At 43.6% G+C, this 24,072-nt stretch overlaps 1 protein-coding gene across 2 annotated transcripts in view; it reads right to left on the bottom strand.

Moving 5' to 3' along the window:
* Window positions 1–9,736: 9,736 nt before the first annotated feature.
* Itih5 (inter-alpha-trypsin inhibitor heavy chain 5) overlaps window positions 9,737–24,072 on the bottom strand; it is a 98,128-nt gene continuing 83,792 nt past the window's right edge. For both annotated transcript variants that reach the window (XM_005071719.4, XM_040755534.1), the window contains exons 9-14: window positions 22,130–22,439; window positions 19,870–20,429; window positions 18,780–18,833; window positions 15,687–15,803; window positions 12,472–12,849; window positions 9,737–10,831 (exon numbers count right to left, since the gene is read on the bottom strand). In XM_005071719.4, the coding sequence (XP_005071776.1) occupies window positions 10,500–10,831; window positions 12,472–12,849; window positions 15,687–15,803; window positions 18,780–18,833; window positions 19,870–20,429; window positions 22,130–22,439 (1,751 nt within the window). In that variant the 3' untranslated portion in view covers window positions 9,737–10,499. The remainder of the gene's footprint in view (window positions 10,832–12,471; window positions 12,850–15,686; window positions 15,804–18,779; window positions 18,834–19,869; window positions 20,430–22,129; window positions 22,440–24,072) is intronic.

Raw genomic sequence — 24,072 nt, 5'->3', positions numbered from 1 at the left:
GGGGTCTCAACCCCTTTGACAAACTTCTGCCTCCAAAAATATTTACATTGTGATTCATAACAGTAGCACAATTACAGTAGCAACAAAATAACTTTATGGTTGGGGTCACCACAACAAGAAGAACTGTATTAAAAGGTTACAGCACTAGGAAGGTTGAGACCCACTATGACGATGAAATGGAAGTTCTTCTTTGCCTGAGGGTATAAAGAGTCTTACTTAACCCCCTATTTCTTTGAGGCTCTGTAGATGGGACTGCTGCCATTACCCTAATTAAGTTTACCCCTGGGCCACACAGGAAGATCAGCTTACATCTTCCACTCCCTCAATGCTGCCAACCTTCCTCTTGAGTGAATGGTGAGGACGCATGTCTGTCTCGAGGCACTTCCTGTGTTGGAAAAATTGCTCAGACAGCACAGAATGCTAGTGTCATTGAACAGTGTTCAAGTTTTTGTTCTGCGTTTCCTTCAACACCACAGGTTCTCATGGAGATACACACACAGTGTCCCAATCAGGCTGATGAAGAGTTAAAAAGATAAGTAATTGCTTACAAATGCTAGAAAATTCAGCTTCTAGAATGTTCCTGGGTTTCAAGTATTTATTTTAAATAATACATTTCACTTCATAAGTGTGTATATGTGCACCTGCATGTTGATTATGTGTGTACATGTATATACAGAGGTCAGAGGTCAGCCTTAGGTGTCTTTCTCATCACTCTCCACCTTGATTTTGGAGACAGAGTCTCACTTAGTGATTGTTCACTATGCTCTTCTAGAAGTCTATTTGGGGAATCGAACTCAGGTCCTCACACTTGTTTGCTGAACGCTTACCAAGTAAGCCACCTCCCTAGCTTAGTACTTCACTTTCAAATTGAGTCTTGAGCTGTTTTTACCTTCCTGTGAAGAGGTTTGTTTCTCTTGTAGCTTTCTATATGATCTACAGCACAGAAGCTAGACTTCATTGCTTGAGCTTCTAATTTATTTTTCACATTTTTAGAGCTCATCTCAGCATCATGCCCTAAAGATCACAGAAATGAGGGCAGATTTCCAGTTGAAAGTTTAACAGGATGAACAAGTAGATGTCTACCATTCGGGCCTTCATTTTGCACCAGTGATTCTTTTTTTGTTTTGTTTTGTTTTTTTGGTTTTTCGAGACAGGGTTTCTCTGTGGCTTTGGAGGCTGTCCTGGAACTCGCTTGGTAGTCCAGGCTGGTCTCGAACTCACAGAGATCCACCTGCCTCTGCCTCCCGAGTGCTGGGATTAAAGGCGTGTGCCACCAACGCCCGGCTTGCACCAGTGATTCTTAACCTGTGGGCTCAAACTCCCTTGGGTAAATCATATCAGTTATCTTATATAGCATAAAGTTTCATTATAATTCATAACAGCAAAATTACAGTTATTAAGAAGCAATGAAAGAATTTTAAGGTTGGCGGTCACCACAACATGAGGGAGGGTATAAAGGGGTCACAGCATTAGGAAGGTTGGGAACCACTGATTTACACAAAGCTATTTTGAATATTGTATTTTCTGCATCACTCTTGTAAGTTTGTAAAACCATATTTTTGAAATAATATTAAAATGTTTTCAAAATGAAGTTTACACTCATAGTTCAATGAAATTATTTTGTGACTATGCCAATAAATTTAGTAAGTGTGATTTTCAACTTATATAACCAAAAATTCCCAGTAAGCTGTTGGAACACTGGGTCTTTTCTCACACAAACACAGCTGTTGTTTGGAGAAAATAAAATGATTAGGAAGAGGAACAAGAGGAGGGAGAGTCGGCCAAAACTAATGCCGTACAAAAAAAAAAGCTTTAAGGAAATCTGATACCTGGTAAACTAATTAAAAGATAAAAATGTTAAAAATTTAAAAATAAGATAATATAATTAACAGAGAATCCAGCTCCCTGTGAAATGCAGCCAGATCATAAATATGCATATCTGCCTTTATTACAACATCAAAAATAACAAAGGATAACGCTGGGATTTTTCCTTCCTTTTGGCTCGGGTTCCCAGATGCAAGGCCGCATGAAATTACAGACACTTTGAAGAAGGAAAGTTTCCTTCAGTTCCTGAGTTTGAGATAAGGACAGAGTACCTACTGGGAAGTGATGTCTGAAGACCACACCACAGGGTAAATTCAGGAGCCGGCTATGCAGAGACACTAGATCAGAGCTCTAAGGGGAGAGGGTAAGGAACCAAGGAGCAGCCCCAGGGCAAAAGCAGTCAGTAAGAGGAGAGAATTTCATCAAAGGAGACTGGGGAAAATATAAGAAATGCCAGTATAAAGTGAGAGACCCAGAACCATGGGAAAGAAGGAATCCCAAATACTGCTAACGGGGCTAGTGACACCCATAGCCAGAGTTGGACACGGGGAAGGAACCAGCTGTGACATCAGAAATTTGGTTCCACGAACATAAAGAAGACTGAAGCTTGAATCTGAGGTATAAACAATGGACAGGAGCAGTTCAAACTGATGCGCTACAAGGAATTGGATAGTTGCAGGTTTCCCTGGCGTTAGCAGGAGCCATGTTGTCAGAATAAACCTATCATGAAGTTCTGTGACTGCTTGGTGTTCTCCGAATCCCAGGACCAGGAGAGGCGTGATGTGGACATGGATGGTGATGCATGAGACACAGGGTCCAGGAACCAAGCTCTGATTCCATTAAGTGTTCACAGAAACCACCAAACAGTTACACTTTAAACCGAATGGAGGAAGCAGATTGCTTCATGTGGGCGATGCTGTCCGTTGTCTAATGTCCTAGAAAGCCTATGTTAACCTAGCGTGTCAGTATATGACACTCTTCTTGCGACTTAATTCTCCATTCCTTGGGCTAGTTTCCTGACAGGCCCCTGGTCCTATCCTAGTTGTCCCTCCTCTGTGCTCAAACCACAGCCTTCAGCAAAGTTGTCATCTATCATGTCCTTCAGCCTTTGCACACTGTTTGTATGTCCTGTTCTCTAAACTGGAAGCCATGGTGAGTGGGGGTGTGGTTCTCTAGTGGTTCCCAGGCCTGGCATAACGGAACTCTAATGTATCAGGGCCACCGACTGAGACTCTACTACTAACCACTGAGCAGCTCAGGAAGACTCATCTGAAGGCAGACGATGGCGTCAGCTTAGAGGACTTGCCTAGCACATACATCACCCTGAGTTTAACCTTCAGCACTGAGAGGAGAAAGCGTTAGGGGAAGGAAACCGAAAGCAAAAGACAAAGAGTAAGGCCAGGGAGACAACTAGGAAGAGGGTTTGATTCCCAGAGCACAGGTAAGACGCAGTGTCCCGCATCTGTAATCCCAGCACTCTGACTGTGAGATAGAAAGTGGAAACAGGATAATATGCCTGAAGCTCTGCAGCTGGCCAGCCTGGAGTATGAAGCCAGAAATGTGCAGAGACCCTGTGTTGGAAAAAAAGTAGAAGGAAAGAATCAGCTCCAGAAAGCATCCCTCTGACCTGCCTGAACACACCTGAGTTTGGGGTAGGTTTTTCTTTGTTTGTTTGTTTGTTTGGTAGCTTGACACAAAATAGAGTCACTCGGGAAGAGGGGACCTCAATTTAAAAATTGCCCCCATCAGATTGGCCTGTAAGTAAGTTGGGGGAGGGATTTTCTTGAGTCATGAGGCGGGAGGGCCCAGCCCACTGTCGGTGGAACCACCAATGGGCAGGTGGTCCAGGGTTGAATAAAAATCAAGGTGAGCAATTAGCTATGGCAAGCTTTGTCTGTGGCCTCAACTTCATTCCCGCCTCTTGGTTCCTGCTTGAGTTTCTGCCCTGTCTTCCTTTCATGATTTACTGTCGGCCTTAAGAAACTTTCCTTCCTCAAGTGGTTTTAGGTCATGCTGTTTATCACAATAGTAGAAAGAGACAAACTAAGACACCATGGTACACATGCACCACACTGTGCATACACACACACACACACACACACACACACACACACACACACAGTCTTTTTTATTTTTAAGATAAAGGTAAAGCATCTCTGAGTTTATCTAACCCAGTTCCTTCATTTTACAGCTGTTGAAGTCAAAGCCCAGAGAAGTCAACTTGCTATCAGTCAGTTGTGTTCTCCTTGACACAGCCAGTGGGTGATGTCACTCTTGTGTTCTGTGTTGACTTTATTTAGAATTTAACATAGTTCAATGAGATCTAAACCAGGTTGGGCTGGAGCACTCAGGACTGGAGGCAAAGGCGCCGGAGTCAGAAGCTAGAAGTACCTGAGTGAAACAAATTGGGGGGTGGTGTTTTGGCTTGCAGTTCCCCAGGGATAGAATATGCTGCTGGATAGGACACGATAGCAGGCAAAGAAAGTATGGCGGCAGGAAGAGAAGCTGGCTGACCACACCCAGTCTAACTCAGGAGGCAGAAACGGCAAGAGGGGCTGAGCTCTAAAACTCCAAGCCTGCCTCCAGGACATGCTTACTCCAGCAGCCTCCATATCCCTGGACCCCCCAAATGTGAGTGTCAGTGAGAAGGCCTGGGCAACCTATGGGGCCTTGAGCAGTGGATCAGTGTCTATCCCTGGAATACAAACAGTCATCTTGTGCCCATAGCACAAAGAGGGATGCTCCCTCAGCCTGGATTCTTAGGAGAGTGCCTGGACCCTACCCGGAGTGAAATGACAGACTCTAGATATCCCCTATGTGGAAGAAATTGGCAATAGGGTGGGAGGCTGGGGGGGATGGGGAGTGTGGGAGGAGGGGAGGGAGAGGGAACTGGGATTGACATGTAAAACAAGCTATTTAAAATTAAAATAAAAATGATAAAAAAAAAGAATCTATAACCATCTCAAACAGCGACACCATCTGGAGACCAAGTGTTCAAGCATATGAGTCCCTGCAGGACGGATGGGGTGTAGTGAGATATCCCCAAAAGGGCGTGGTCACAGGTGAGGACGTGACTGGAAGTGAGTTTAGGTCTGGGGTCCCGGCAGGTGGCTCTCAAGGTGTGAATCTTTAGAGTGGGAACCTGCGGTGCCCATCTGCTTCTTATGTAAGTGACTTCTCCCCGAAATAAATTAGATTTAACCTGTATTTGAGCCTGGTCCCGTAAATCATTATTTGTGCCTCCACAACGGCCACTTTCCTATTCAAACCACAACAGTGGAAAGAAATTCCTTGCTTGGAAGAAGCACCAAGCAAGATGATGTGATAAAGTGTATGCAATTGATTAACCCAACAAGAAGGTGCTGAAAATTCAGTATGTCCGAAGAGCCCGTCCTTCTTGTGTATTTGATCGATTTATAAAACACGGGGAGGATTGGAGAAGTGACTCCGCAGTTAAGGAAACTTGCTGCTCTTCCAGAGGACACAAGTTCAGTTCCCAACACCCACATTGGTCTTCTTACAACTTTCTGAACCCCAGCTACACAGGATCCAATACTCTCTCCTGGTCTCTGCTGGCATCTGCAAATACACACTTGTGCATACAGAGATACATGTGCACAGGAATAAAAATAAAATAAAAGATCACAGGGATAGCATCTGTAAATTTTCTGCTCTCTATGTCATTCTCCCAATGTCTGCACTCTACTGATGGATTGTATATATAATTGCATGCCACTTAATGATGAAATGCATTCTGAGAAATGTGTTGGAAGGTGACCCCTCTTGTGTTAACATCATATAATATACACACCCAAACCTAGATGGCAATGTTTATTATTTACCAATGCTGCCTCTCATATCTTATTGCTTCTGGAATACAAACATGTATAGCTGTCACTATGAATCCTTTAAGCAACTATAACACAATGGTAAATATTTGTGCATATGAACACATCTAGACATTAAAATACAGTAACAATATCAGGCAATAGAATTTTCAACTCTATTATAATTTTACAGGACCACTGTCATATATATGGTCCATCATTGACACAAGAATACTTATGCTCAGGACTGTAGTGCAGAAATTTCTACAAACAAGCAGTGTGGTTAGAATTATCAAGTTTTATTCTCAGTAGCCCTGATTCCATTTTCCCTTAGAAAATAAACATACTATTCTGTTTGTTTTTAGACATCATTTTCTTACAAGCTTTTAAGAAATAAAGCCTCTTGAGATGCGAACAATCTGTACTCTACTTATTTAAAACAGGCTAAAATAAATATTTAACATTGCATCTCTAAGTATTTGGTTAGCTGTGTTATTGTAGTTGCTGTTTATTTTAGCTGGATCATGTCCTTATGCTTCCAGGAGTCTTTCAGATTTTAACAACAGCATTACTTTTGTAAATTCTGGGTAGCCTGAATAAAGGTGAAAACTATATTTTCAGTACTTTATTGTCTTAGTGAGTCTGGGCTGTTATACGAAGAATACTATAATGTGGATGTTTTAAGCAGAAAGAATGTATTGCTTGGAGGTTTGGAGACTGAGAAGATCTAGATCAAGGCACAGATCTGGTGTCTGGTGTGGTTCCTGGCTTCTGCATGGCCACCTTTGTGTTATATTTTTACATAACAAAGAGAGCAACTTCATGCCTTTTGCGTGTGTGTTCATAAGTGTAGGTGCACATATGTGTCCTAGTTGTGCATGCACATGTGCAGGGCAGAAGATAACTTTGGTTTTTATTCCATAGATGCCTTCTTCTTAGTCTTTCAGAACAAATTCTCTCACTAGCTTGGAATTCCCCAAGTCCACTAGACTGACTGGCCAGCAAGCTGAGAGATCTACCTGCCTCTGCCTCCCTGGATTGAGTGTGTGCATCCCCATGCCTGACACTTTTGAGTTCTGGGGATTGAACTTAGTTTCTTGTCCTTGCAAAGTGAACACTTCACCAACGGAGTCTCATGCTTATTTTTAGCAAACATTTTTTGAGAATGTCATGCGTGAGGACTGAATTTACATCATTTCCATCCTTTCTGAAATAGTCCACCTGCACAGATCATCGCAGTAGGGAGGTATGCTTAAGCGTGAGGATTTTGGAAAGATTCTTTCAGTCTACAACATTCATTTATCCAAAGAACTCTGCTCTTATCCCTCTGTGAGGACACACGGTTCAGGGTGTTACACACACACACACACACACACACACACACACACACACACTGATTTTTTTTATACAGGGTTTCACATAGCCCTCCCTACATAGACCCAGCTGTCCTAGAACTCACTATATAGCCCAAGCTGGCCTCAAACTCATAGATCTGCCTGCCTCTGCCTCTTGAGTGCAGGTAAACATTGACTGGGACTCCTGATAAGAACCACAAACTGTTGTCCCCAGTTCCTAGCTTCCTACAATTTCAGGGTGGCTTCTGAGCCCACAAGGGTTGACACAATACTTCATCCTGACAAACATTCTCAGTATCCATGGGATGGGCAGATGGGGGTATAGTCAGATCATTTTATATGAAATGGTAATGAGAAGACTCTTTTAAATGACCCATTTCTATGCCTTTTTCATTAGTGGGGCGGAGGCGCTAGAAGCCAGAGCATGACTTACTCAACTCTTCAGATCACTGACTCATTAACACTAACTACTGCTATAACAACTTGATTTATCTCATTTATTGTCAACATTTTCCTCCAGCCCAGTCACTCTTACTTTATCTTTTACAGAGCACACAAGGAAAATAAATGATTGACCAGGTGATGAAAAACATCAAATCTAACATGTGAATTCTGCAGTTCAACTCTACCCCTACTTTATATCTTACATGTATAACTTGAGAAAGTGGTTCAGCTACCTCTATTTCCCCTTTTGAAAACACAGTCTTCTCCATGAAGTTTCTTGAGTTTTCTGTCTACCACACACACATATCCAGTAAAATGAAAACTTACCTATTGGTGTGTGGTTTGGGGTGCGCAGATAGATATAAGGTATTTTAGATCATCGAATAGTAAATGCTTTTTGCAGAGAGAGAGACAGAGACAGAGAGAGAGAAAGAAAGAAAGAAAGAGAGAGAGAGAGAGAGAGAGAAAGCTACTGTAGAATATCTATCTAAAGTTAAAAAGCAACTTCTGAGTAAAATCTGTCACCTTTTAGATTGACTTCTTTTCTAGAAAGAAGAGCAAGTGATGGACATGATGGACATTTCATTGGTATCTCCCATGGGCTTCTGCTCTTAGACAATAGCAGTAGAAACTGCTCTTGCCTAATGATATTCTTCTGTTGGGGGTGAAGCCAACATCGAGAACAACACACCCATATCATCACTCTGAGTGCAACCCAGGGGCCTGGTGGGCTGCTCCTCCCACCCCTGGGCTGCCCCTCCCACCCCAACCCCCCCACCCATACTCCCCACCCTTAGCTCCGGAGTTGTCTCTCCAGCTGGAATTTATGTAATAGGAAGGTCCCTGGAATACGCCATTGGGGCCAGCATGGGTTATGCCTGGCTGAGATCCTCTCTTTCTCTACGCCTGAAAAGATGGAAACATCTGGCAGCCATACGGTTCCTCATCTTTGCACTCCTGGCCTGAGAATGGACAGATGAGTCTGGGAACACGGGGAGTCAGATAAATAGCACAGCTGACCGACTGTGGCCTGGTGGGTTCGTGGAAAAGAGAGAAAGAGACTCACGCAACCCTAGCTAGCTCTTGAGGCTGCTTGGGGGTCAGACAGGAAGAACATGTGGATGTCATTGTGCTGCTCAAGTGCTTCCCACAGGAAGCAAAGCAATTTTCTAGATGCCAGTTTCTCTCCAAGTGCCAAGCAGCCTTCCTGTCTCACTGCAGAGGTTGCCTCGGCACGGTGCTCAATGGAAGAAATATTATGTGGGGACAGCATAGAACCTTTCACTCAGGTCCCCATCAAAACACTGCTTCCCCCAAGTGTGTTCCTTTCCTTTCTCTGTTGTTCGTTCCCATCACTTCCTGCTCACCTGTTTCCAGGCAGGCTCCTCACACACCAGCCCCAAGCACAGCCAAGGATGGCAAGGAGTATAAGAATGGAGGCCCAGGCTCTCCGGCATCTTCTTTGCTCTTGGATGAGATGGACAGACTCGATGGAGGACAGTCCCAATAAAATCACACATGTTAATATTTTAAAGTCTCCTCTGATTGCAGGCTTTCCTTAGGGGCTTAGCGTCATCTAAGTGCTACAACTAAAACTCACACTGATTTCCTAGCTTGTGCCCATCTGAGATGCGGGAATGTCTTCTTAGATTTTTTTTAGTGTATTCATTCACAATTTCAGGCATCTCCCTAATGTACATTGATCCACTTCACTTCCTCCCATGATCTTCTCTTACAACTTCCTTGTCCCCTCTTATTTTCTTGTCTCATATATATATGTGTGTGTGTGGCTCATTGTATTCAATTAGAGTTGCTTACTGTGAATTGGGCATTATTTTCTTGAGCAAGGACAATTTACCAGCAGATATTCCAGCTGAGGATTATGACACCCCTTTGTCAAGCAATTAACTGCCCATAGCTCTTCAGGCAGGAGTGGGGCCTTATGACCCCTCCCCCATCACGGATGGAATATTGATGGACCCTGTCTTCTACAGGCAACCAATACTGCTACTAGTTCATAGTGAAACAGCCATGTTTCCAGGCACACAATCACTTCCTTCTGAGAAGGTAAAAGTTGATTCTTCCCACAGGTAGGCTAAACAGCTACTCTAGGCTAGGGTTCTCTGTTATGACAGTGCTAGTTTCATGTAATTTACATTTCCTGGACATCCAAAGGCAAAACCAAAAGGTATTGGACTTACAGCATGAGCTAAAGTGCTCTGAGTAGAAGATTTATCATTCAACTATCTTGCTATCCAGCACCAAGACAGGCCAGTAAAGACCATCCACAGGGAATTGTCCTGTTTATTATAAGCACTTAGCTTATTAGAACAAATTGGAAAGCACCCACCAGCAAGGTCAAGTTACCTCATAAGTCAATTAAGAAGAGATCAGTATCTGGAAGATTGAGTTTTCTATTTTTAGTTAAATTTTTACAATGAAAACTAATTTTTAAAGGCAAGATTCCACAACAGAGAAAAAACCCACAAAAAATAAAAATACCAATCTTCTGCTAAGAAAAGCCTTGGTCATTTAGAGCGATTCAAGTGAGGACTACTTATTTGCGTCATTGGTGGCCTGGCCTCAATGTAGATGACCTTGAGAGAAGAAGTTGAGAGCACCATCTGAGGAAGGCAACTGAAAAGAGTGATTTCTAAGCATGAATATAGGGCAAAAGCAGACTGCCCCAACTCAGACAATGCTACAGAGAAAACAAATCCCATGGCAACCTTACTTCCTCGGGAAGGGTGACTTTACAGTAGACTAAGAGGTGGCCATGCCAGGTGCTACACAATTTTACTTAATTAGATCTCCTCTCCTCTTGGTGCTACCATTTTTGTCTAGTACAGATGGGATGAGGAAGGTAGGAAGAGGAAGTAGAATATAGTATTTCCACTCCAGCTTCCTGCCCTGACTCATTGCTCTAGCATACATTGGACCTCCACTCCACCAGGAGGCAGGCTACACAGTGCAGCTCATAGCAAGAGGCAAGACAGGCACAGGTAACAAGAAGAGCTGCATCCAGAGTAGATCCAAAGTCGATTCCCTGTTAGACACTCTCCTCATGAAGACTGCCAGTCTCAGCTCTCCTGGACCTCCTCAGGCCCAGTATGCTCTCCGTGTCAAATGGATGAGATGCTAGGTAGTTCTTATACACCCCGTCAATCAGCTTAGCGGCATTGTTTCTGTCAAACCAGCAGTCTATCTGCTCTTGCCCATTATAAATCTTCCTTTGCTTCCAGACCACTGGAACTTGGCGTCCTTTCACCTTTAGGATAGCCTCAGGAATCTCTTCTGTCTGAGGAAATGACTGATTACTAAGATTCTTGCTGTGCACTGCAGGAGTTTCTATGAGTTTGGCATCCTGGTTCAGGAACTGACCTGAAAGAGGGGAAAAACTGATATAAGTTGAATGCAGACAAGAGCTGGTACCTAATGTTGGTGGTGTCAGGGGCAGGAGGGTTTTTCATGGACCATTGTCCTAGGCTAGGCCCTCCCTGGAGGCATTCATTTATTGTCCAGGTTGAGATGAAACCTGTGCATGAGACTATGTGGGTTCTCCTCATTATGGTCTGCCCCTTCTGGGAACTGTCCATTTGCTGAGCAAATGCTGAGACAACAAATGGAGTTAGGGCAATCTTGGCTAAATTGGTAGGACAGCATGGTAGCAGATAAGTAGGACATAGAGCCATGCCCTTCCTCTCCTCTCCTCGGCAATAGATTCCCTTCATACCATCCACTTGTTGTTATGTACTGGGGGTAGAGTAGTGGAAACAGTCAGCTCAGTTCACTCCTGTCACTCAGTCTCAGAATTTTCCAGGTCAAGCGAGGGCATTGCTCAGGCCAAGGGAACATGGAGACAGAAGTTATGCTCGGCAGCCAAACACAATGAAACATAGCAAGCTCAAGTGCCAGGAAATCCTGCCTTCTAAACCGAGCTCTGAAAGTGACTCACTCTTCATTTTGGGGCAAAGGGCCCACGTGAGATTGCACGTTGAAGAAGGCTAGCCAGCCAGCGTGGCCGGCCTGCTGCTCATAGCAATACAGATGACTGCTAGGAAAGGCATCCGCCTCTCCTGTCAGCCCTGGATCTCCTTCTTCTCACAGAATGGCAAGAAACCAGCTCTTTGGATGACTGCTTCTTACCTCTTTGAGTTCTCAGAAGTCTAATGAGAACTGGTATATAAGTCCCACTCATGAAACAAGTACAATTTTCAGGGCTGGGGAGATGACTCAGTGAGCAAAGTTCTGGCTTCAAATGAGTGAGAACATTAGTTTGGTCTCTGGAACTCATTATAAAGTTGGTCATGGTGGCATAGGTTTGTAATTCCAGAGATAGCTAGGTGTGGGATGGAATAATCCCTGGAATATAATGGGCCAGCTAGTCTATAGCTGCACAGTTCTAGGCTGACGAGAGGCCTGCCTAAAAAAAAAAGTGGAAGGCATCTGAGGAACAATACCCAAACTGGTCCTCTGACCCTCACATTTCCATGTACCCCACACATACATGAACACACACACACACACACACACACACACACACACACACACTAATGTAATTTTCACATGATATATGAAGTTGGGCTTTCTGCAGGTGACATTCTGACTTCTTTGTCAACTGTAAACTGATAATTCATGGGAGAACATACACTGACACTGACACTGAACATACGGACTGCCTTCTTGTCATTATTCCATAAACAATGCAGTACAACAACTACTTGCATAGCATTAACAGTACTTTGGTATGTAAGTAGCTCAGAGGTTATTTAAAACAGAGGGAAGCATGTGAATAGGTTTTATGAAAATGCTGCATGTTTTAGACAAGGGACTTCAAGCATCCTTAGATTTTAGTGCTCTTGAGAGATCCTGGAGCTACAGCCTCAGAAGATGGTGAGCACAGAAGGGCCATACTCCCACTGTAATTTTCTGTCAAGCTCATGATATTGGCCACATGAACTTCCTTTTAGAAAACCCAATTCTATCCTTGGATCACAGACTGAGCATGGGAAGTCACCTACCTAACAAGCCATGGCAATTGTCAGAAAGGCCTTTGCTGTTGGCAATATAGAATCCAAGGTGGTTTCGCTGGAAGGGTGCTGGCTTTTTGTAGAGGTGAATGAGGATGACAAAGGCAATGGTTCCCTGGATGGTGACAGTGACATTGGCATTGGCAGACACTGACACCTCAAGTCCCCGACTCCCTACCACCACACTCTGATTGCAAGGGAGGACCAGTCTATCTCCACCATCCAGGATGACCCTGTTTGGTGTGATCTCAAGGTAAGATCTCTCTGGCCGGTTGATGAGAATGGTGATGGTCCGGAAGTATGTGCGCTGTTTCTTATGACCATTTGGAGGTGCTGGGGATCCAATAAGCTCTCCATTCACAGTTACACCTCAAAGGCCAAGAAAAAAACAGAGGTTAGAAAAGTCAAGTCCATTCTCCAACTAAAAGCATCTGTTACAGTTTGGGTTCAAGCTGCCTCTCCCAGAGCACATGGAAAGAGGACTGATCTCTCAAATGGTAGTTATATTTTAATAGATATTAGAATTTGGGAGGTAGGGGCCAGCTGGAGGGAACAGGTCACTTGGGAGTATCTTGTGCCACCCTACTGCTTCTGTGACTCTCTACTTCCTGTCAGCCATGATATAAGCTCCCTCTGTCCCATACTTCCACTACCATGATTCTTTGCCTCTCTATGAGCTGAGAACTGATGAAGTCAAGTTATGAACTCTGACATCAGGACCCAAAATAAGGACCCAAGATGTCACACATTTTGTCATTGATACAGAAAGCCATTGATCGTATCTAATGAATGTCCTTCCACCTTTCTTGTCTCTGTATCTATCACTAAGACTGCTGTCTGAACTACAGCTATGGGCCACTTAGTGGCTGCTGACTGAGTGAGTGAATGCATGAATATAGGAAGGAAGACATAGGTTTTGGTCAAACTGTCATAGAAAATGACTAATATCTTCGTGTACTTTCATTTTTGTGACATTCTGGTATCCGCTGGTGTGGTTCTGATAGGCACCATGTCTACAAGCTATCAATAATGCTAACTTAGATCCTTTGATGTTGCTGAGCAGGATTCAAAGTTCAAATGCCTTTTTTATTCAGTAGGCCAGTTTCTTCTACCTTATACATGCTTATCCCTGGAAAAGTTGGTTAAAACATTAATATGAAGTTCCTTGTCTTATAAAATATGGGGGAAATATAAAACCTAAGAGAACTGGGAGGTGTATTATAGAAAGAGGCTTACATGAAAGCCATCAACTGCCATTGGATACAACTCCTTCTCTGTTTGCTACATCATAAGCACAACTGCAACTTTCCGACCTCTAGAAGACCTGGGAGTTCCATCCCAGAGTTCAGTGCTGTGTTACTGAACAATAAACAGATGCAGTTGTATGTGGGATATTTGGGAATGAGTTTGATGTATGCTGTATGCTTTGATTTCACAAAAAGAGGTAGTTTTCACCAACAAAATACTGGTATATAATTAATTTTCATTTTCTTTGAGATTATCTTCAATATATCTTGGAAACTCCTTAGATATCCAAGGCGAAAAGGTAGGAGAAATCCCAGCCTGAACAGACACCCTTCTTTAATACCTACAAACTGATTTCATGTCTTAGGCACCATTGTGAATACAGAAACCATGGAAGATCTTTTTTTGTTGGTATAACAGAATGTCTGACTGAAATAAAAATGGAATGGTTTATTTTGGTTCAGGGCTTCAGAAGGATTTCAGTTCATTTGGTACAGAAACATGGCGAGGCAGCATTCTTCACGGTAATGGGACTATGTGGCAGAAAGTCTTAATGCGGGTAGGGACCAGGAAGCAGGTAGCATAACAGCAAGAAATCAGTTCTTCTCCAGGGACTCAATCATAGTGACCCACATCCTCTAAGTAAGCCCTATCTCCTAAGAGTTCTATAGCTTCCCATAATCAGTGTCATCATCTGAAGACAAAGCATTCAAAACATGAAGGATGTTATACATCCAAACCTTCTAAAGCTTTTAAGAGCAAGCATGTTCAGGGAGGGATACAGTTAGGTCACTGACTCAATACCAGCTGCCTTTTAAATGAAAAATATTACAGATTTAACTCTGAGGCTAGAAAGATGAGAGCCTTGTCTACTTGACACAACCTGGGATCACCTAGGAAGAGACTCTCAAGGACAGATTGTCTGTAGTGGGTAAGCCTGGGGACATGTCTGCAGGATGTTGTCTTAAACTGATTGATGTAGGAAGGCCCAGCCTACTGTGGGCAGCGCATTCCCTAGGCAAGGGTTCCTGAACTGTATAAGAGTGGAGAAATTTCTTTCTGTCCTCGACTGTGGAGGTGATATGACTAGCTTCTTCAAGTCCCTGCCTCTTTTACTTCCTCTCAGTGATGAACAATAACCTGGAATTATGAGATAAAATAAGCTCTTTCTCTCCAAGTTACTCTGTTCAGGGTGTTTTAGGTCAGCAACTGAAATGAAGTGAGGACAGCCTGCAAGAATACAATCTGATAATGGAGATCAGGGCTCAAACTTCATGTAGCTACATCACAAATGCCACCCGAGGAGGCTGTTTACAACCTGACTTACCAAGACACTTCCTGCTCAGTACCTAGCAATACTAGAAGGTGCATGCCAAAGCCAATCCTCACTCTGCTGGACTGTGTGACTGTCCACATGGCTGTCCCCAAGCAATTCTGCCTGCATTATACTCATAAAGCATTTTTGGTGCTAATTTCTTTTACTTCATCTCTCTATAGACCTAAGGTGGCTAAAGCTCCTTTCATATCTATTCATGAGCTGTGTGTTTAATGTTTGGGATTTCCACATGAGTCTCCAGGGACTATGACCTCCCTACCACCACAGCTTCTAAATGGAAATAATGACAATACGATGTGATAAATTTCTACAGCACTTTAGTGTTCCTATTCGTGATTCAGTTGAATCTACTATGTAATGGCCTGGAGACAAGCAGAGTATTTCAACCTCCATTTCACAGACTCTTCAGTTGCTATGATGCATGCCCAGAGCCACACTGGGGGTATAAAGTAAGCGTCTGATTGTGTGTACAGAAACTGTATAGTTTCTTTACCAATCATCATTGGTGCCTACTGAGCATCCAGGATGTTTCTCTTCTATAACTGGCCATTCACCTTTGGCACAGAGAATGAAATGCCCCATCCCTGGGCTGTGACTAAGTACCTCAGAAGAAGACAGAACTTACCAGAGTCCAGGTGATCAGAGACCAACCGTAGGATGTCCCCAGGTTCTCCATCAATGTTAAAGCAGACAGTGAGTTTGCTTAAGGGGAAATCCACAACAAAATGGGGATCACCATCCACTGCCAAAAACAATAGAAAAAGAAAATTAAAATGTTTATTGATTAAATGCTACTTTATGTTATCAAATGGATCACTTCTTTAATCATAATCAGAATGCTGAAAGAAGGGTGTTCTCAATTCTAAATGAGGAAAATATACAGAAGTGTAATGATCCCCCAAAGTCACCCAGTTTGCACATAGTGAGGGTGCACTGACTTCTAGTCTCCTGAATTCAGATGTCATGGTGTTTCTATCACATTTCAGACAACTAAGCATTGAGAGCTAAGATGATATGAAAAGAGAAGGGGGATGGTCTGCACATTTTCAACTACGACAGAGTTCAACTTCCCATGTGAATAAACATATCATTTTCTTTGTCCCTTAACTGCCACAACACGGAATGAAGCCCCAGAGCTGGAGAGATGGCTCAGTGGCTAAGGGCACTGGATGTTTTTGCAGAGGTTCCAGGTTCGGCTCCCAGCACCCACATGGAGGCCTACAACCGCCACAACTCCTATTCCAGGGAACTAGACACCCTCTCCTGGTCTCTGTGGGCACAGCATGCAAGTGGTACACAGACATACATGAAGGCAAAATGCTCAAACTCATAAAACAAGAGTAAATAAATCCTAAAAGAATGATGATCCTTTCTTGACTATGCCAATAGTTCCATGGAAAATAATCCTTTGCCAAGGAAGTCTGGTGCGCCCAACCCTCATCCTGAGGATAAGTATGAATCAGTCCAACACAGTTTAAACTTGCTTAAATCATTGAGGATTTTTTTCAGTGAGTATACAGATGTGTATGTGTGGGAGTATGTATTCTCACTTGTGGCACAAGTGTTTGTGTCTGTGCATACATGCAGAGACCAAAGGAAGGTATGGGGTATCTCTCTATTATTCTGACTTATTCACTAAATCTAGAGCTAGGCTGACAGCTAGCAATACCCCTAAGTTCTTCTGTTTCTGTCCCTGTGGCACTGGACTACAGATATGAAAGTGGTCACGTCTGAGTTTTGACACAGCTGCTGGGATTCAAACTCACACGTGTGCAACAAGTGCTCTTACCTACTAAGCCATCTCCCCAACCTCATTATGGATTTCATCTACCTTTTTGTAGCCTACTTGTAGGTTCTAGAATGTAAATTTTGTAGATTACAACTTCATGCCACAATGTCAACAGGCTGGACACTTCTGCTACACAATCTTATAAGCATACAGTGTGAGCTACTTGTAATACTTGGCACTCACGGTGGAACCGAAGTCCACACAGTGGCAGGTAAAGCATAAAAGTCACTAGAAAGCCTAGTAGCACAATAGTGATGGTGGTAGAAGTCTCCCTTTTGGATCACACAGATGGAACTATAAGCCTCAGCCCTATTCTTTGTTTCTTCCAGTTTCTGTGTCTGCTAAATATAAGCAGTCTCTGTCTCTGCTAAAAAAAATAAGCAGCAGACTCTCCCAAGAGTTAGCACCCATAGTCTTCTCTAATTATGTAGGACATTCAGTTTCTCCCTGACTTATATATAAAACAATGCAACTGGGAATACCTCTCTGTTTTGTGGACATGCAGTGTGTGTGTGTGTGTGTGTGTGTGTGTGTGTGTGTGTGTGTGTGTGTGTGTGTGTGTGTTGGAACTGTGGGCCTGGAGGAGTTCAGTCTTTTCAAGTTGCAAGGACATTCATGTCTTCCCTGTGACTGCTGAACCCCCTTCCCTCCAGTACTATTTCTCAGAAGACTTTGAAACACCCGGCAGCTCTCACAGTGAAGTGCCTCAAGCCCCATGTGAATGACAACAGAAAGAAATACAAGATAAGGGGGGTGATGGCTCAATTGGTAAAGACAGTGGCCTCCCAAGTCTAGGGGCCTGCCTTCAATTCCTAGGAAGCATATAAACAGCAGGTGTGGTAGCCATGCTTTTTAATCTCAGTGGTGGTGAGACAGGCGGATCCCTGTAAGCTTGATGTCACCTACTTGAAGTTCTGAGCCAAGGGGAGATCCTGTCTCATACAAAAGGTGGAAGGTACCTGAGAAATGAGGCTGGAGAGTATCCTCCGACAGACACACACATGGGCATCCTCCCACATACAATGGTACCACCGAGGGGAGGAATACAAGGCATCTGTTTTGATGATAGAAACAAAATGCCTAGAGGAGACAAAGTTTCTTTCCATCTTTGGCACAGGTGTGTATGGACATAGCTTGCCTGACCTTTGTCTGGAAGTTTCTACTGCACTGAAAACATAATTTCCACCCTATTTTTGTACAAGAGAAGCTGTTGTTTGTTCCAAAAGTGTGTGGAGGGGTCCAGCAATCACCCCCACAGGCAGCTTCCAGGAGAAAGGTTTCCTTGCGTTCCACAGCACAGATGCACATTAGAAAACGCATTCTCTCCACGGGACACTATGTGCTTGTATCCCCACAGCTAATCACGGGATGTCCCAGGCTTTGTGAACTGGCACGTCTGGCTCATTCGCAGAAAGGCAAGAATCAGAACTTACAAGGGAAAACGTGGACACTGGGAGAATAAAACCCAGACGTTCTTCCATCCTGATTCTTACTATATTCTATTCTTAGAAGATGCTGCCAAAAGGAAAATTTTACTACATCTTCAGTCTGTGGTTCCCTTCCGAGCCAAGGACTCAAAAACAGCAAAAATTCAGAAAAGAAAAATTCTGCCTATACAGCCAGACATCTTTATTTTTGTTACACCATTTTTATCTTTGGGATCGCAAAGGCTGGACGCACACTTCACTCTCCAAAACCCAGTGTCCTCTAAACACAGCAATGGGAAAATGAGCTACCACTCTTCATCCCCTCTATTGGCACTGCTGCCAGGCTGGGTCATCTCTGCTGTTTCTAAAGTGACTCCTGCTGGTTCTGGTTCATGTGCCTCATGCTGCTGAATAAAGCAGGTCATGGGGACACCTTCTGTGCTCCTGCTTTTACTGGCTTCAGAGAATTGAAAAAATCCCTTACTCTCCATTATCCACTTACCTGATGTTTTAGAGATTTTAATTCTTGGGCTATATGGTTTCTTGAGAGCAGGTCCTAAAAAGGACACGGAAAAGAATAGCTGTTATGTGGTTAAAGATGTATGGAGAGGCACAGAGAGCAGCAGGTGGAGATGAGAAACATCACAGTGAAGTGTCACAAACTTTGCCAGCACAAGCTCCATCTGAGACTGGGAGAGGCTTGCACGCGAGGGCCTGAAATCTTCAAGACATTTACGGGACTACACATCCCATGGGAAAGAAAGACAGCCAATAGTAATAGAACACTTCTTTCTGTGCCAAAGGATACCGGCTGAACAGTTAGTCCTGGCAATGGACTTCATGGAACGTATTATTATCCCCACTTATAGGCAAGCAACTGTACTCTCGGGGAGGCCTGTTAAGTGTGTCCTGAACTTCACAGCTGCCTGGGAGGGTCCCCGGATCCAAACCTCATGTTCTCTCTGCCACTGCACGTGCTTGTCAGAGTTTAACTTGAGAAATAAATTAACCAGCATTTGTGGGATTCTGAGAGGGTCTGGTTAACTTCAGTCTCCTCTCTAGGAGATGGAAATTTGACAAGAACTATAAAAATGTTACACATTAAAAAGCAGGCCACTTTCCACTTGTTGGTGGTAGAAATGATGCAGCCTTTGCTTTGGTTTGGACTTCTCTCCTGTTACTGAGGACTCTGTCAACTGGCATCAAAATGGCCAGTGTGTAGATCAGGAATTTTCAAGAGTCCACACATTGTTTTTTTTTTTTAACGTATATGTTTCTGTTTTGTTGAGACAGGTTCTTACTACATAACCCAGGCTGAGCTCAAACTCACTGTCCTTCTGTCTGAGCCTGATGTGCTGATTTCAGCGGGCAACATTTTTCAGCTGCCTGCCATTCTTTTTCATGACTCTTGTGAGCTACAGTTTATAAGGAGTATACCTATTCGAGAGGGCATCTGGTGACCGTGCACTTCATGTAAGGCCATTGCTTATAATAAGTGCAATATGAGAAAACAAAACAGACTTCTGCTGAGGTTCCCTTGGCCTTATAAGGAATTGGCACTCACACACAGGCCACCCCTGAGCCTGTGCTACCTGGCTGTGTGTCAGCTCCTGGCAGGCTCTGTACCACTGTCTCAGGTCCTGTGGCTGCAGACATGCCGCGGGTGTCCTCCAGCCCGTCTGTGCGAGGCCCTGGCTTCTTCAGCTTCATGGCGGTGAAGGGGGTGAGGAAGTGATAGTTCAAGGCTAAAGCCTGCACCTTCTGCCTCAGCTGCTCCTTCTCTTGTTCACTGCTGCTCTGCCGCCAGGAGCTCAGCAGTTCCTTCACAGTGAGGTAGCTCCAAAGACGCTCAACGTGATTGGGGTCCTCCCGACCATCACGGGCAGGCCCGGGGGTGGCTGTGACGTCATTCCCCAGCTTCTGGGACTCCACGGGGATGTCTTTCTTCAGGATGACAAATTTCTTACTGTTGCTGGCAGTGACCTCCACATGGAACTGATCAAACTTCCTGTCTACCATCTTCCCGGCAATGACGATCTCAGAACCATTGAAGTAGTTGGGGAATAGGGTTTTGGTGGCATGCTCTACTACGTCAGGAGGATAATCTACGCGGATGTCAGAAAGAAGCGGGGTTCGGATTTCATCATAGAACCTGCAGAGGAAGGACAGACAGAATCAGGGCCTGGCTGGGCTATAGGTAGTCAATCCGGAGAACTCAGACTCTCTAGGGTCTAGGTCTGACTACGCGTGATGGCCTCCTGCACTTCTCTTAGCGCAGCATTTTGATAGCCGATGAAACATCTTCCAAGACACTTGCTTGCACTAAAACAGCTTGTGCTCACGATAGTTTCTTTACTCTTGTTGGGACGAGAGATCAGAAATGACACTGACCTACTTTCAACATTGCAGATAAGGATAACTCCTAAGTGGGACACAGAGCAATGAAGTGGAATCAACCTGGGCCACTGAATGACTATATGGAGCAGGGGCTAACCTGTATCAACTATCAGAGGAGCCTTAAATAAATCACTTAGTAAGCCTTTATAGCCAGAGGCGTCGGTATAGCATTGTAACTTCTAGACTTATCTACCTGCCCGTGATGGGGGGAGGACCCCAACCACATAGGGTCATAGGACATGATGAATATACAAAAAATGCATGGTTCTTTTAAGTTCTTGGGAAATGCAAGGTAGGGACAGCATTCCCAGTAGAATGGCAGTGTAACTAATTGGCTTCAATGTAATTGCTTTTCTTTGTGACCTCCTGACTAAATCCCAGTTCTATGATATAGTACAGTAAGTTTTTCTCTCTTTGAATTTGGTTTTGAATAATTTTTATGGTGTAGGAAGCAGATCTGTGTGCTCACTTAACTCTTGCATTAAAATCCCAGGAGAAAAATGGTAGCCAGTCATTCCCTTAGCAATCACCTGTTTTTAATTGCATGTCTTAAAGACTTTCAGTCAGCTTATGATTCATAAATTTCTTTGATTGTGGCTACGAAAAAACTCTAGATAAAGCAGACTTTTCCTTTGCAATAGATCCCATATTTGCACAATGTTGACTGAGTTCCACTGTGCTGAACCTGGAGACAGTACTTAATCAGCCAATAACAAAATCATGCAACATAACCAGCAACATGGTCTCTCAGAAAAGGTAATTCTGTCTTAGAAGACCTAAGGTCTAGATTTTTTTTCTACCACTTTTTTTCCCACAAAAAACATTTTGAGTTTTCATCAGTCTTAATTGATCATTTTGCTTCACATTATAATATCATTTCACCAGTTATTCAAAATATCAATTTAATCCTACATTGATTGCTAATGGGTAATACCAATTGTGCCAAAGCTTTACTTAATTTTCCTCATTAAACTACCATCAGCTGTAACCTTCATTTTGCAGAAGAGGAAACTGAGACAAGGACAGTCCTAAAAACCTGCATAAAGCCACATATTAAACTTGAATCTGCCTGGATTCAAAGCACATTATTAGTCAGGCACGGTGGTATATCCATGTAATCTCCAGCTACTGTACGGACTGAGACAGGAGAATCACAAGTTCAAGGCCATCTGAGGAATTTAGCAAGACTCACATCTCAAACTGGAATATCAGAAGGGCTAGCACAGTGGTGGGTGAATCATTTACTTAGCATCCTCAAGACCAGTGCTACAGAATAATAATTTTTAAAAATAAGAATAAAACACACTACAATATTCCTCAATGCAATGAGCTGTCTTTGTTTCCAACAGATGTGAGGATAAGGCCCATGCAAAGTTATCCTCAGCTCCAGGTTCTTACTGTATCCACCCTCAGCCCCTGCCCCAGCCTCTGGTTATGAGAAGACAGACAACAGACCCGATGAGCTGTTCTCCTGCCTTCTCCTCTTCATGAACATGCCGTGAAAGACCACAGTTCTCCAGCGAAAGTTTCTCTAACAGCTTGACGTCCACGTCATTGCCGATGCCAATGGTAAAGATGCAGATCTGACCTCCAGTGGCTTCTTTGGTATTGCTGATAATCTTGAGGGTATTGGTCTCCCCAAAGGTGGGTTTCCCATCAGTGAGGAAGACGATGAGGGACACACTCCGATCTTCAATATCATTCTGGGCCACATAATTGTTAAGCAATTTGATGGCCATCTGGAGGGCCCCATTGATGTCGGTGCCTGTAGAACATCAACACAGGACAGCTCATGACTTTGCACTCACCTTCTACCTCTGAATGCACAGTAACAGCTGCAGCAGCCTTCACCATTGAGGGTCTGGGCAGCACTTGGATGCAGGCAGCTGCACTTCCAGGGTGACTCTATGGCCTAGCTAGAAATCTGACAAGTGTTTGCTAAGTAAATGCAAGTGACTTGAAATGATCCCAATGTAAAAAACCTCTCAGAACTGAGAAGGTACACACATGCATGTGCATGAGCGCGCATGCACGCACGCACACACACACACACACACACACACACACACACACACACCTCCCTGACCTTGCCATCCCAAGTCTGGAGCATCTAAAAGTATATGTTTAATCGTATCTCTGATTAAAGCAGTCAGATAGTGCCTTGAACAGATGCTAAACTACTGTTTTCTTGGAGAAATTGTCAGTTGATTGGGTGACATGGAAAGCGACTGCAAGAGTAGTGTTTCTGGATTACCTAAAAATTCCATTCAACTTATCAGCCGCATCATTACGACCAGGAGGGAACTCTGTTCTTACTGTAGCATTGAACATCTGTTCCTTTTAATGATTCTTTCTAATCACTGAGATAAAACTTATACACCAAACACCCTCATTTTAACTCATTGGCTTTTTTAACTTGGCTAGAGATAAAATGTGTATGTCAAAATGTTTTCACATGCTAAACAGTGTTTTTAGTAAAATGTAGAGCTGTGCTGCCCCAACCACTCTCCAGAGCCCTGTCTGGAATGGGAAAAAATGTACCATGTTAAAAAGAACCAAATTATGGAGATACGATGTAGGCCGCCAGAGGAGTAAGAGGTCTGGACCCTTTTCTCCGGTAAGAGAAATACTTAGATTAGCAATTATGGGTTAAATACTTAAGTCAGTTAAGTCAGAGCTAGCCAGTAGAAAAACCAAGCAAAATACCAACAGCTTCATAATAATAATAAAAAAGAACTGATTTCTGTCCTCAACACACGTGCACGCTTGTGCGAGCATACATACACACACACACACACACACACACACACACACACACACACACATGAAGCTGGACATAGTGATGCATATGTGTATTTTCGGCATTCAGGAAGTTGAAGCAGGAGGATTTCTGAGAGTTTGAGGCCATCCTGGGCTATAGAGTGACATTGTCTCAAAGCAGAAAATAAATGAAAAAAAGAAAAGTGGATAGTCCATGCTCTGGACAAATACATCAGTAAATCCTGCTAAAGTACACAGAGACCAGATAGATGAGAGAAGTGCAGCTGAAACAGAATCTAGCATTTGAGTCATTAATTTGCCTTATTCATCACGTCCAGTTTCATTTCATCTCCATATATGTGGGCATGAATAAGTAACAAGTGTCTGTACTGTCTTTAATCTGCACTAACAATACCAAATCGCTCCCTCCACTCTAAAGCCAAGGAGAGCAGGGTAAAAATGTAGCTTTAGTTTTTAAGGTCGCATGCATGGTACATCAGGGCTCAGAAACACAGCTGTCCTGAGGCAAGACATTTCCTGTCTGCTCACCATCATTGGGTCCTCTCCACAAGCAGTGTCCTACACAGCTGTCCAACCATTCTTCTGAGAGCTCAGTGGATGCCCAGGGGACAGAAAAG

Source organism: Mesocricetus auratus, unplaced genomic scaffold (assembly GCF_017639785.1).
Source record: "Mesocricetus auratus isolate SY011 unplaced genomic scaffold, BCM_Maur_2.0 Super-Scaffold_100013, whole genome shotgun sequence".
NCBI lineage: Eukaryota > Metazoa > Chordata > Mammalia > Rodentia > Cricetidae > Mesocricetus > Mesocricetus auratus.
The sequence above is the reverse complement of the archived record's forward strand: the minus strand, read 5'-3'. Positions and strand labels throughout refer to the sequence as shown.